Here is a 14,330-nt window from a genome sequence, read left to right on the forward strand (position 1 = left end):
ACATATTATAAAAATAGCGCAACTTCTTTGCAAACCATGTGCAAGTTGTGTCTTTTTTTTGCTATTCTTTTTCCTTAAAGGGTATTACCGATGCCACTTACTCATTCTTCCTTAGAGAAATTCATTATTTTGATTTTATTTTAGTTTTTTCATTTCTTTCTTAAAAGGTAATACTAATGGTACAAATTCATTCCTTCTTAGGAAGCTTATTTTTTGAGAAAATGCCACAATTATATGTGTATTCTTTCATATTATAAAAAATCGCAGTTTCTGCGTAATTGTGTGTAAATCTTATTATTATCTTCTTTCTCCTTAAAGGGTAATTCCATTTCTAGTAATTTACTATTTCTTAAAAAACTTTATTATTTTGATTTGGAGAAGTAGAGACGCCAAGACTTATGGAATCACGCTCTTCAAGGATATATAATGCTTGTATAAATGTATGCTCCAAAGACTCGATACAATTTTACATTCATCCCAGTTCATGTTCTTCCTTTCTACACTGTTCCCTTAGAGAATTACTGATAGGTGCATAGGGCACCTAAAGGTCGTCAAAGTTAATTTTACAACACCCAAAACTGTTCCAAAGAACTCCAACTTCAATAGATGCCCTAAAAACAAATTATTTTTGGAAAGCATATTGCATAGATCAATTCAAACAAACATCCGAACATTACATAGATTTAAACCTTAAACACAAAATTTCATCATACTACTTGATCAAACATAAAAGATCACTACTACTCTATACTTGTCTTAGGGCATCTCCAAGGCGGACCTGCAAACCGCTCGCACCTGTCCGGACTGGCGAAGTCATCCAACGCGGGCCTGTATAGGTCCGCGAGACGGTTCGGACGCGTTTCCTCCCGCAAACTGGAGACAAAAGTGGGGGGTGCGGGAGTCCAGATAGCAGACACGTAGGACTCCAACAACCCCGGCCCACCCAAAACCCTTCTCGGTCCTCGCGCCTCAATCCTTCCCATTTTCTCTTCTTCCTTCTTTCTCTCTTGCCTTAGCCGCCGCTCCACCACCCCGACCGCCACGCCGCACCCCTGCGGGAACTCTACGTGTCCGTCACCTCCAGCACTCCAGAAGGACTCCACCCTGCTTCTCCTCCATTGCTGCTCAAACCCTGTCCTCCGACCGCCCCGCCAGGTACCGTCCGCTGTTGATATACTCACCATGGCTGACAACGGTTCGATGGATTGTCGGAGCTAAAAAAAGTCTTCCCTTCTTCTCTCTAGCAATGGATTCTGATTTGGAGTAAATATACGGGCAGTATGTTGAGTCGTCTGACGGCTCGTCGTACGAGGAGGAGTACTACAATGAGACGGCAATGATGTATGCAGTCCTTGAAGATGCGGAGCGTGCGGAGTAATGTGTTCTCAATTTCAAGGGCTCGATCATGGGTCATCGAGTGCTCAACCGCAACAGGGCACATGGCATTTGACACTGATGGTTGAATACTTTGCCCCCGATGCACTCTTCGCTGGCCATCTACACTAGCGTTTTCGGATGCGCAAGACTGTCTTCGATCGTTTGTTCCATGGCGTCCTATCCTATGATGACTACTTCATCCTGAAGAAAGACGTTGTGGGGACGATTGGGTTCTCTGGTTACCATAAGTGCACGGCCACACTCCGGATGCTTGCACATGGCATGGCCGCTGATTCATGGGACGAGTACCTACGCATGTCTGAGAGAACATTCGGAGATGCCATGGTCAGTTTTGCAACTGTAGTGGTCGGGGTATTTAGACCACGGTACCTGAGAGAACCAACTGTGGCAGACACGGAGAGGCTGTTGGCAATCTCAGAAGCAAGAGGGTGGCCAGGTTTACTTGGGTCTCTTGACTGCATGCATTGGAAATGGGAGAACTGCCCGAAGGCTTTACAAGGGCAATATCGGGGTCATGTTAAGAAGCCCGCCATAATTCTTGAAGCAGTTGCACCACAAGATCTTTGGATTTGGCACGCTTTCTTTGGCATGCCCGGGTCTCCCAGCGGCATCAATGTGCTGCAGCGATCACCGTTGTTTGCAAGGCTGACTGAAGGAAAAGCTCATCCTTACCAAACTGTCAATGGACATGAGTACAACATGAGCTACTATCTGGTTGACGGTATCTATCCTCCGTGGGCTACCTTTGTCAGCACCATCCCTAACCCAGTTGGCTAGAAAAAGGCTCACTTTGCCAAAAAACAAGAAGTAGCTAAAAAGGATGTCTAAGGGGCATTTGGAGTTTTGCGGGCCCGTTTTGTAGTTGTTCGTGGACCTGCTAAACAATGGATCTGGATACTTTGTGGGAGGTGATGAAATGTTGTGTGATCATGCACAACATAATCGTCGAGGATGAGGGTGACGATGCTGCCGCAGCTATAGAATTTGAGAACATGGGTGATCCTATCCAACTTCTAGACCAGAATCGGGCCACATTTGAAGAGTTTATTCGAATGCATCAACAAATTCAGCATCGACCAACTCACAAGCGGCTGAAGAAAGATCTGATTGAGCATCAGTGAGCGGTGAACAGGGAAAATAATGTTGGGATGTAATATTTGAATATTTTTAAATTTGAACTACTGCTGCATGTGGCTATTTGAACGTCCGTACACTTTGTATGCGGCTATTTGTTCATGCGGACTTAAAAATATAATGAGAAATGCCGGATGTATGCGGCCATGGTTGGATAGCGGCCTCCCGCATCCATGTCCATGGACCGGCCCCCTGTTCGCAGACGGGTGCGTGACGAAATTTACGGGTTGCCGTTGGAGATGCCCTTACACATAGTTGATGTTGACTGAGTTCCAATACACGAGGGTCTCCTCTTGATCGAAGGTGAACCCCTCCGACGACGACAACTAGAACGTCAATGAAAGGTTAATCACCCTCGATGTCCATCGACCGGCCAAACCGCCATGATGTCCGCCATCTTGAACGTGAAAAGCCACCCTCCGTCTAGGTGAATAAGTCATCTTAGGTTGTGCACCGTGACCAAGGAGGAGGAGAAAACGAGAGAACTTAATGTTTATTTGTTAATTAATAGTATGGCATGCAATGAACTAACCACTGCATGTCGTGTTTGGTAATCTCAAGTCATTAAAGGTATGCACACCCCACATCTCTTATTGGTTGATATGTCAAGAAACAAGAAACGAGGTAGAAGTTAATGCACCACACCTAAGTGTTTTGGGATTATTTGATTTTCGTAAGATGACTTACAACCTAGACGGAGGGAGTAGCACGGTTTTCGCACTGGAAATAGGCGCTGAAGTGGTCGTAGGCACACGCATGCACCCCTTGAATCCGGCGGCGGCGTGCTGATTCAGCTGATTTGGTGGCAAGGACGGCGTGGCAGTGGTGCGGCTGACGCACAGAGGTGGGATGCGGCTGCAACTTTGTTTTACTCCAGCCACACAGGTGTTGCATATTAGCAACACTTGGTGCCCCATTTTGATGGTGTTGCAAATTTGATGTTTTTTTTACATATAGGACACCTATTGGAGCACTATTTTGACCCAAAAAGTGGTCATGCCTTATTATGCAAAATCTATTGGATATGCCCTTAAGTTGGCCATAAGAATTTCTTACCTCATATGCTAAAGTAAACTAAAAATGCTACTATCTATAAGAACTTGTTTACTTTTGGTTATAAGATGGTGCCTGCATATTAAAAATTATTTTCCACTCCCCACTAATCTAGTCTACCTCACACAAATTCACTTATAGAAAAAATTCCCCACATTAGAAGGGCGAAGGCTTCCCCAAATCTGTCTTTGATTCAAAGATTTTCTTATGGGTTTCGAAGGATAAAAAATCTTAAGGAAACTCTCAAGTTGGGATATTTGATTTGTGGGATTCAACACTATAAGAATTTTGGGGGAATAGTTAATCTTGTCGGGGTCATATCAAGTCTTAGCCATCATCTACATGGCAAATTGTTAAAGCCAAACCATTTCAACAAAGTCCAAGAAACTAAGTCAAGTCAACAAGGAAAAGATATACGAGAGATGAAAAAACAAAGTCAGGGATGATATACTTTGAAAACTAATCAAATAGTTTGGTCTCACAGAAAGATGTGGTTTACTAAAATACCATTGCAAAGAAAAGATTATATAAGGCGTTTTGGCACATGGGAGCACGCGCTACTTTTTAAAATGTGTTTTAAACATATTTTGAAATGTCAAAAAATTCGAAACAAAAACTTGGCGCGTACATCTCGATATTGTACATGCTCACAAAGTCGTTTAGCAAAAACCGACAACTTAAGTGTCGCGTGTGAAAAAAACAAAATTCGGTGTTAAAAAATGTTTTTCACAAGACAACGTTTCGTCTTTTTTGCACAAACCATAAAAAATGTCGGTTTTCTCCGAAACTTGATGTTCACACATATAATGTTGAGATGTATGCGACAAATTTTTGTTTGAAATTTTTTCACACTTTAAAATATTTTTTCGCGTGCAAGAGCGTGCGCTCCCGGGAGCACCAACGGATTTCCGATATATGGTTAGTTTTTCAGAATAGTGTTTTAACAGAGATAATCTCTTCAAAAGAAACTGGAAAGGCGAAGATACAAAATGCAATTTTTCTGAATAGGAAGAAACGGTGGAGCATCTTCTATGAAGTTTTTAGTAGCAAAATTTCTTTGGGACGTTATGAAAAGCGTGACTAATATTTGTAACATTCTCAGCAAAGTGTGACTGATGGCAAAGTGAATACAGGCGGAGAAGACGCTACGTACGAGTGTGTGACTCTGTGTGGGGGATAAAAAATGAACTTGTACGCAAACGTTTTCTCTAGTTTTCGCTCGACAGGAACGAGCTTTTTTGGTTTTTTTTCTGCGATCGGGGGCCCCATAATTTTGGGGGCCCTATGCGGTTGCATCGTTCGCACATGCTTCTCGACGGGTCTGGATGCATAGATGACAGACGCTTGACTGGTGGGTTTGCAGTATTCTTTGGATCCAACTTAATATCATGTTGTGCAAAGAAGCAGGGTGCCATATCCAGGTCAAGTACAGAAGCTGAGTACAAGGCACTTGCAAATGCTACGGCAGAAATTGTTTGGGTGCAATCAATGTTGAGGGAACTTGGTGTGAAGAGCACCAAAGCTCCATGCATATGGTGTGATAACCTTGGTGCTACCTATCTATCTGCTAATCCTATATATGTTTCATGCAAGAACAAAGCATATTGAAATAGATTTCCACTTTGTCAGAGAAAGAGTTGCAAATCGGCAGTTGGAAATTCGTTTTGTGCATTCAAGAGATCAGGTTGCAAATGGCTTCACAAAATCATTAACTACAAGAACTTTTGAAGAAATCAAGCGTAATCTCAACTTGACAAAGTTGTGATTAAGGGAGGGTGTTAAGCAACGCACCCACACATGGTCGTGACAGGTTGATTACTTGGACTCCAAGGGCAGCCGAACATAGGCCCTGTTTGGTTCAGCTTTTATCGACAGATTCCGCTACCGCGCAGCAGAATCTGAACCAAAGGGAGAACCCAGCAGAATTCGATTCTAGAAATCCGCTGCCAAAATCTGAACCAAAAGCGGAAGCAGCCCATGACGTGTTTTTCAAAATCTGATTCCGCTGCGGGCCAAAATCTGAAAAGGTTGTATCAGCTGGTTTGCCAAATGACCTACATCTTTTTTACATCAGATTTTCCATAGTTGTTTTTCCACAGCAGATTTTTCACAGCCGCTTTTAGAAATCCACAACCGAATCAAACAGGGCACTAGATAGTTTAGGTTGTTAGTATATTATCTCTCTCTCTCTCTCTCTCTATCCCTTGGCACGCAAGTTGTAATCCTAACTATGTACGCGATTTGTGGAGTTGCGCCTCAGTATATTAACACGAAGCCGTCTATCAGAACAGGTACGACGTTCATGCTGGTTTTCACAGTGTTTGCCCTGTCGTTATCTGCGCAGACTAGTGTTTCTTTCAACTTGTTACATAAAGAATGCTCCAGCTTGTTTATCTATTTCAGAGATTAGCGAACTGGTTTGGATCCAAATAGGTCATGAGCATGAGATTAATCTTGTTTGCGTAGACTAATGATTATGAAGTCGAGTACTCCACACTTACATGTAATATCAGTACATAATTTTGAGAATCATGTAATATTCATATTCTTGAGTGCTGGTATGGCAGTGACCTAGATGTGGATATGAATTCAGAATGACACTGATCTTACTTTAGAGTTGGGACTTGGGGTCATAGTATTGGCCAAAAGGGTTTGCAACCCTCATTTGCGGCACGAATAAGAATGTCCTAAACTAACTTGTGTTTGATGTTGTTTGATGCTATTTTTGTCGAGTAAGTCTCGCTCCGGAGTTCATTGCATTGTTTGGAACCTTACTTTTTCTTCTTCATTATGTAAGCATGCTTTGAGATTTGAGACATGCCTAGTAATGAAGAAAACTTTAGGAACAATCTGTACTCAAATTTGAGATTGCAGTTTGACAGAAAAAATATGTATTTTGCATTTGACCACACATGCATACATTAGTTGAAGACTTGCTGGAAATAAGATGTCTCAATCGTGTCTCTATATTCTCTCAAGAAATAATAATCATAAAAAGAAGTAAATATCTGCTTAACTCAACAAGTTTCGAAGTGCGCAAGATTCATCTACTGGAAATCCATGATGAAAAAGTAAATATCTGCTTAACTCAACAAGTTTCTGGGCCCTCCAATTTATTAGGAGGGGCTTATAACCTTCTGTGGTGTTAATTCATCCACTGGAAATCCATGATGAAAAAGTAAACATTTGCTTACCTCAACCAAGTTTCTCCCTTCCAATTGTGGAGGGGCTTATGACCTTTTGTGGTGTTAACCATCTCCTACAGCTGTATCTGTTTTTCATCTTGAAACACTAGTACAATTATGTTGCAAGGAACTCATAGACACGAAAAAATCTCCAAATTATCCCCCTCCCCCTCCACAGTTTGAGATTGATAAAACAACCATTACGTAAGACCTTTGGTTGTCTGTTCGGTCGCTAAACTAGAAATCCAATTGATTGTTATCTGATGTTAAACGGTTCTGGAGGCAGAATTGTGCGCATGCATGGAAGGGCTATCCTCAGCAATTCAGAGATCAGACCTGCCTATATCCATTGAGATGGATTCTACCACGGCAGTGTCTTTAATTTCAAGTGGAGAGCTTGATAGCTAAGTGTATGCATCGGTGGTGAAGGTATTTGTATTACTCATGTCTCTCGCACACAACATAAGGCTAGTGATAGCTTAGCTTCTTTTGGTAGGGTTCATGGTAGGATCATGACTTGGATTGCCTCAGGTCCGAACGAGGTTTTGGAGGTAGTGCGTGATGATTGTAAAGATTTCTCCCGCAGAAAAAAAAACAGAATGTTAACGGCTCTGAAGAACGTCCTTGTTATTATCTTTAGAAGTTTAATTAATCTTGAGTAATCCACACTGGAATGTAATATTAACATCCATTTTTGAGAATCATGTAATGTAAGTATTCTTGGGTGTGGGCATAGCAGTGATCTAGATGTGGATGTGATGCGGAAGTGTTACTTAAGAGTCTGCCTCGATCTCTTTTATTTTCTGCTATCTTTTGTCTATAAGACTCTGCTCTGGAAAGAGTTCATTGCATTGCTTGGTGGCTTATATTTTCTTCTGAATTGTGTATGTAAGAAGCTCTGAGATTGGAGCAATATATGCATGCCTCGTAATAATGAAGAAAACTTTGCATAGGAACAATCTTTACTCAAACTTGAGATTGCAGTTTGACAGAGAAAATATGTGTTTCGCATTTGGCCACACATCACATGCATACATTAGTTGCAGAGTTGCAGTAACTAAGGTGTCTCAGTCTCTCAAATCATGTTTCTATTTTCTCTCAAGATATTACATACACCCACACACATGTATGATAATCATAAAAAGAATTCGAAGTTCAGAAGTATAGTTTTCGCAGAATGTCCCCCGCCCAGCACAACCTTATCACGGCCAGTCACGAGCTACCTTCTCACGCGCCGCTAAATCTCCAGCCCCTGCGCCGCACTGTTGACCATGTCTATGCCAGCCTCGAGGCGGGCATGCACGCGCTCATCCTCGCGCAGCTCCGGCGTGAAGGCGCGCCCCCACCCGTTGCACCACTCGACGGCCTCTCTGGTGGCGGGTTTCGCGGCCAGCAGCCAGTGACGGAGCGCGTGCCGCCACCTGCCGAAGAACTCGGCCTCCAGGAGCCGCGCCATGTCCTCCGCCCGCACGAGCGGCGCCCACTTCATGATCACCTCCAAGAACGCGTCGTCATTCTGCTTCGGCGGCGTGATCCGGAGGCTCCGCAGGCGCTGTTCCAGGTGCCGCACGACGCCGATCCCGTCGACGAACTCCTCCCAGCTCGCCCGGCCGAACAGGGCCTTCCAGGGCGCCACCAGGTTAAGGTTGGACTTGGAGAGCAAGGCGTGGCCGGCGTCGTCCCATTCCCGCAGCGCCCTCTCAAGCTTGCGTCTCACGGTGACGCATAGGCTCTCCAGCAGTGGACCGGCGAGCGGCATCCACTGGCGAAGCAGGAGGTGACAGCAGTCGGCCTGCCAGGCATCCCGCGGGTCCCATGACTCCACTTCGGCGGTCAGCTCCGGCATGACGACCTCTACGAGGATGCGCTGCATGGCGGAAGGAGGCAGTGTGCCCTTCCACTGCGCCAGGAAGCGGCGCATCCGCTCGGAGTCCGTGGTCTTCCACTCCAAGGCCTGGACAGCCGGAACCACCGTGTCTTCGACGAGCTCCACGTACGGCGACATGGCCGACCCGTCGTCCAGTGTGTTCCTTAGGACGACGAACACGTCCAGCCACATGGCCGGGTCCCAAAGAGGCTGCCACCTTTGGAGCACCGGGCCAATGAGCCGCGCCACGAGCACGCCCGCCGTGTTCGCGAGGCAGTACGTCTGGTACTCCTCCGGGAACTTTTCCTTCAGCCTTGTGAACACCAAGATGAGGTGGCCCGCCGTCAACTCTCCCGATTCACTTTTCTGGTGCACCAGTGTCACGACCTCGATGATCTCCTCCGCCGCGTCCACCACCATATGCTCGCCGTCGTCCAGGACACCATCTTGCAGCTCCCGCACTTCAGCGAGTATTTTCTCGCAGAACTCCCGGCCTTGCTGCCGCGATCCGTCGGCGTCGCCCATCTCCCAGTCGTTGTAGACCGCTTGAGAGATTTCATCCGCGCACTGGTCAGCTCCCCATTTGGTCGGCAAGGTTTCCGGGACCTTGTTGGGAAGTCCGTTATCGTATGATCCTTCTCCCTCGGCGCCGACCGTGCCGAAACCAGCGCTCTCTGGCCGCTTCACCACCTTCACAGGAGATGTGATGCCCTGGCCGTGCTTGCCGAGGCCAGAGCCGGACCCGACCTCGTAGTTCATGCGCCTCATCATATTTACCACCGTTGTGTTCTTGAACACCGGGCTCTCAACAACAGGCTGGGGCTTCCATGTCGTTGCCGGATTGTAGTGCTGCCTAGTGTAGCGTTGGTGATGGTGTTGAGGAGAGGACGGACCTGCAGAGCCGGCGGCGACGAACGGGACGCGTCCGAAGAGGAGATCGCCGGGGCCGCGTGGACTCTTGTGCTGGGGCGACGGACGGCTGCCCGCACCGCCGGACTCAGAGCCCGTGCGGTCGTCGTGGCGGTAGGTGGAGCCGCCGCTCGTCATGACGTTGCTCGACTCATCAGCGCCAGCGGAGGCCATGAGCACGTAAGTAGGATTGCTTCGCGGGTGGAGAATGGAGATTGGAGAGGGAGGGACTGGTGAAACCGTCAAGGAGACTAGGAGAGTGTGTGGTGCATTTCCCCGTCGACATTGCTGCCCTTATATAGGAAGTTAGGAACAAAGCTAGTTTGGTAACCTTTAACTGCAAGGAGGCCCCATATGTTATATGCGGAAAGAAACGCAACGAGTTTGGCAAGCTTTAACGCTAGGGTTAAGGAGGCGCCATATTTTACTATGTAGTAATGCGGAAAGAAACACGCAAGCGAATGTGTATGTGTACGCGCGCACGAAATATCAATTTCGATTGACATGCCAGAATTGCGCGCGTAGTATGTATCGTGTTTGAATTAGACCGTGTTCAAGGGCTGCCTTGTTTGAATACAATGTATTTCCCGCTACTGAACATGGTGTATAGCTGAATATCCCGCGCAATTACATCGCTTGTATGACTTATGGAACCGCACTCTCTAGGCATATATAATGCTTGTAGTATAAATGTACGCTCCGAAGACCGAATAAAATGGTACATTCATCCCGCTCCGAAGACCAAATACAATTGTGCATTCATCCCACTTCGCGTTCTTCTTTTCTACACTTATCCCCTTGGAGCATCTCCAAGGTGCCCTATAATAAGGCACCAAACGGTGGCTAAGTAATTTTTGCAGCACACAAAACTGTTTTTAAACAACACCAAAGACTTCCAACTTCAGTAGATGCCCTAAAAACAAATTATTGTTGTTGAAAGCATATTGCATAAATCAATTTAAACAAACATCTAAACATTGTATAGATTTAAACCTTCAACACAAACTTCACCATACTACTTTGATCAAACATAACAGATAACTACTACTCTACTCGTCCGACACATAGTCGGTGTCGACTGAGTTCCAATACGCCAGGGTCCCCTCTTGATCGGAGGTGAACTCCTCCTCCGGTGACGACCGAAGGTTGATCACCGTCGATGGGCCAGACTCGTTCCCCTTCTTCTTCGCGTGGTATCGCTTCCAGAAGATTTCCACCTCGTACTAGACATACTGCGGGTTCTCTCTCGTGAACCTCGCCATGGCCTCCACATCACTCTCGTTAGGAACAATGTGGATGTACTTCTTCTTATCCTCCTCCTCCTCCTCTTTGACCGACACAATAGTCACCGGTGGACAGATGAACTCCACTTCCTCCCTGGTTGCGATCTCCGAGAAGCTGAGCTCCTCTCGCCATCGGCCAAACCGCCAAGCAACGGCATAGGCTTGCGCCACAATATCCGCCATCGTGAACGTGCCGAGCCAGTAGCGACGGTTGTCACACTGGAACTAGGCGTCGAAGTGGACGTAGCCACGTGCCTGCACCCCCTTGAAGCTGGTCTTGGTCTTGGCCTTGAGGTCCAGCGGCATGGCATAGGTGGGGGTACGGTGACGAGGGAAAAGACGAGAAGGCGGCGGCGCATAAGTGGTGCGGCGTCGGGTGGGGATGGGCGTGGGTGGCTTGGGGACAAATGACGGCTGAATCGAGCGTGCGACAGCTACAGCGTGGAGGTGGTGCGGCGAAATGGGTTCGCGCGGCGATGAAGGGGGCAGATCCAACGGCGGCGGCGTGCGTATTCAGCTTATTTGGCGGCAGCGACGGTGCGGCGGTAGTGCGGCTGTCGCATGGAGGTGGGGTGCGGCTATTTGTTTTACTCCAGCCGCACAGGTGTTGCATACTTGCAACACTTGGTGCCCCATTTTGGTGGTGTTGCAAATTTGAAGTAAATTTTTTGACATATAGGGCACCTATTGGAGCACTATTTGGGCCCAAAAGTGGCCATGCCTTATCACGCGAAACCTATTGGAGATGCTCTTAAGTTGGCCATAAGGAATTTCCCACCTCGTACGCTAACAAACTAAAAATCCTTCTATCTATAAGAACTTGTTTAATTTAGGTTTAAAGATGGAGCCTCCACGTCAACAATTATTTTCCACTCCCCACTGATCTAGTCTGAAATTCACTTGTAGAAAAATTCCCTACCTCGGAAGGCTTCCCCAAAAATCTCTTTGATTGAAAGATTTTCTTATGGATTTCAAAGGATTACAATTCTTAAGGAAAATATCTAGGTAGGATATTTCATCTGTAGGATCAACACTATAAGAATGTTGGGGGGATAGTTAATCTTATTGGGATCATATCTAGTCTTTGCCATCATCTATATGCAAATTATAAAAGTCAAACCAAGTCAATAAAGTTTGAGAAACTAAGTCAAGTCAACAAGACAAAGATGAAGGAGAGATGAAAAAAATAAGGGATTTCTATTTCCGTGCCCTGGTTCCTTAGCACTACTCAGTTTTGTCCCGTCTCCTTAACATGCCTCGCTTTTCCCCTCCTATCTTCACCCCTGCCTCACAAATGCCCAAACGGACCATTTCCGTTGGGTCAAACTTATTGACCGTTACCTGGGTGGGTTCCTGGCGAGTGGGCCTTGGATGAGAGCCCAACGAGTGAGCCCACTTGGACACCTTGGCGCTGCTCGGTGCGGGCTTTAAATAATTGGGTCGACCTGCTCTATACGGGTTTTAAGTGCGAATAGTGTTGATACCTTTTTGAATTTGCAATCAACTTAAGAAAATGATAAAATATTAATTTTAAATCTAGTTCAGTTGATTCAAGTTCCTAAATTCATTTTGTATTTATTCCTATTTATAGCAAAGGTGTTGAATCTTTCGAATATCCATTTCTGACCCAGGCTCATCTGCACCCGGTCAAGAACAAATTCATAAAAAATAAGAAAAAAATACAATTGTTTTTTGTATAGTAGATAATTTGATGTGTGAGGTGCGCTCCAAATTTTAGATCATTTCTACATATGAGTAGCTCTCAGCAAAAAAAGACAAATTAGGTCAAATTAGTACATGAGCAGTAAAAGTTTTTTACAGAACCTAAATTTGTATTTTTTTTTTTGCCTACAGCCACTCATATGTCCAAATGATATGAAATTTGGAGCGGACCTCACACAACAAATTATCTACCATTCAAAAAATTGGAATTTTTTGAATTTTTCTAGTATTTCTTATTCAGCGTGGGTGCAGACGAGCCTGGGCACCGATCGCTGCTCTCTGAATCTTTCAACTATTTTGTAGATACTACATACAATCCTACTTGATTATTTGAAAATATTTTTTCCCAATTGTTTGGACCAAACTATAACACACTTGTAGTACAATTTTGAATTATTTTCTTTAAATGTCATGAAATTCATTTAATCAATGGAATATAGGCAAAAAAGCTCAAAAATTCAAAATCTTTTGGCAATATGGTCTACTTTGTGTGAAAAATGGATAAGTTAACTTTGGCATATTATTTGGCTATTTGCTTCACACACACAAAAACTTCTTTTGGCACTTGAAAAATGAAAAAAAATCACAACAAAAATCTTGTTTGGCATGGTAAGCCCCATGTTTGTGCCAAATATCGTCACCTTATATGTAAATATGACATGGATATAGCCATGAACTTGGTCATTTGGCTTGAAAGCCATGAACCTTCATAGATGGTAGTCCATTTTGTCAACACTTTTTTAAAATAATCATTGTATTCCTAGTTTATTATTTTTCCTAAAACCTAGTACATATAAAAGGACTCCATGCAAAAGGATTGCATTTTTTGACTCTTTTTTCATTTTCTTTCACTTTTTGCAAAATGGGGTCAACATTATGAACATGGATATTCATAGAAAAGGGTTGAATCTTTCAACTTTTTTTATGAATATTGTATATAATCCTACCTAAGTACCTTAAAATGATTTTCCCACTTTTTGTAACCAAACTATAACACACTTGTAGATCAATTTTGAATTACTCTTGGTAAACGTCTAGAAATTTATTTAATCAATGGAATATAGCAAAAAAAGCTCAAAAACTCAAAACATTTTGGCAATAGGCCCCCAATATGGTCCATTTCATGTGAAATTATAAAGGTTCAATTTTCAATCTTAGATGTGCTATTTGCTTCACAAAAAAAACCATTTTTGGCGCTTGAAAAATGATTTATTTAATTTTATAACAAAATCTTGGAATCTTCCTTTGGCAGTCTTATTTGGCATGGTAAGCCCCATGTTTGTGCCAAATATTGTCACCTTATATGGAAATAGGACATGGATATGGTCCATTTAATTTGAAAATTGCAAAAGCTCAATTTTCAATCTTATTTTTAAATTGCAGCGGCCTGAGTCGGAGACAAAGCGGTCGATTTGGTTGTTACACTACATCAAAGCAGATACGACTCAAGGGATGGAAGAGGATGGTGAGGCAGTTTCGGAGGTGCTCAAATTCGTCGGGGTGTGTCGGGGAAAACGACACCTATGGGATCACATGGAATCCCTACTACGGTTGGCGAGGCGTGGAGCTGCGCAAAGAGCAGGTCTAAAAGATCAGCACGAGGGGATTTTTACCCACGTTCGGGCCGCAAACGATGCGTAATACCCTAGTCCTGCTTTGGTGTATATTTGGTGTTCTTGATTTCTTGAACTAGCTGCGGTGCATGCCCAGTCCAAAAAGTCCGAATCCTTCCTCAGTACGCCTCGGGCCTCCTTTTATATGTCAAAGGGGTCGCCACAG

The 14,330-nt window shown here is 44.6% G+C and overlaps 1 protein-coding gene and 1 pseudogene across 1 annotated transcript; one reads left to right on the top strand and one right to left on the bottom strand.

Annotated features, from left to right (window-relative positions):
* The first annotated feature begins 1,515 nt into the window (after positions 1-1,515).
* Positions 1,516-2,175, top strand: LOC141041154 (uncharacterized). The gene has a single exon (XM_073507268.1). It carries the CDS (start codon positions 1,516-1,518, stop codon positions 2,173-2,175), a length of 660 nt encoding a protein of 219 aa, XP_073363369.1.
* A 6,295-nt stretch (positions 2,176-8,470) lies between these two features.
* LOC109738558 (septin and tuftelin-interacting protein 1 homolog 2-like) lies at positions 8,471-9,720 on the bottom strand (annotated as a pseudogene).
* Between the last annotated feature and the right edge of the window lie 4,610 nt (positions 9,721-14,330).

The sequence above is a fragment of the Aegilops tauschii genome, chromosome 2 (assembly GCF_002575655.3).
Source record: "Aegilops tauschii subsp. strangulata cultivar AL8/78 chromosome 2, Aet v6.0, whole genome shotgun sequence".
NCBI classification, from domain to species: domain Eukaryota; kingdom Viridiplantae; phylum Streptophyta; class Magnoliopsida; order Poales; family Poaceae; genus Aegilops; species Aegilops tauschii.

Coding starts and splice junctions, on each gene's coding strand:
- LOC141041154 (XM_073507268.1), top strand. CDS start 1,516: ATGCGCAAGACTGTCTTCGATCGTTTGTTCCATGGCGTCCTATCCTAT.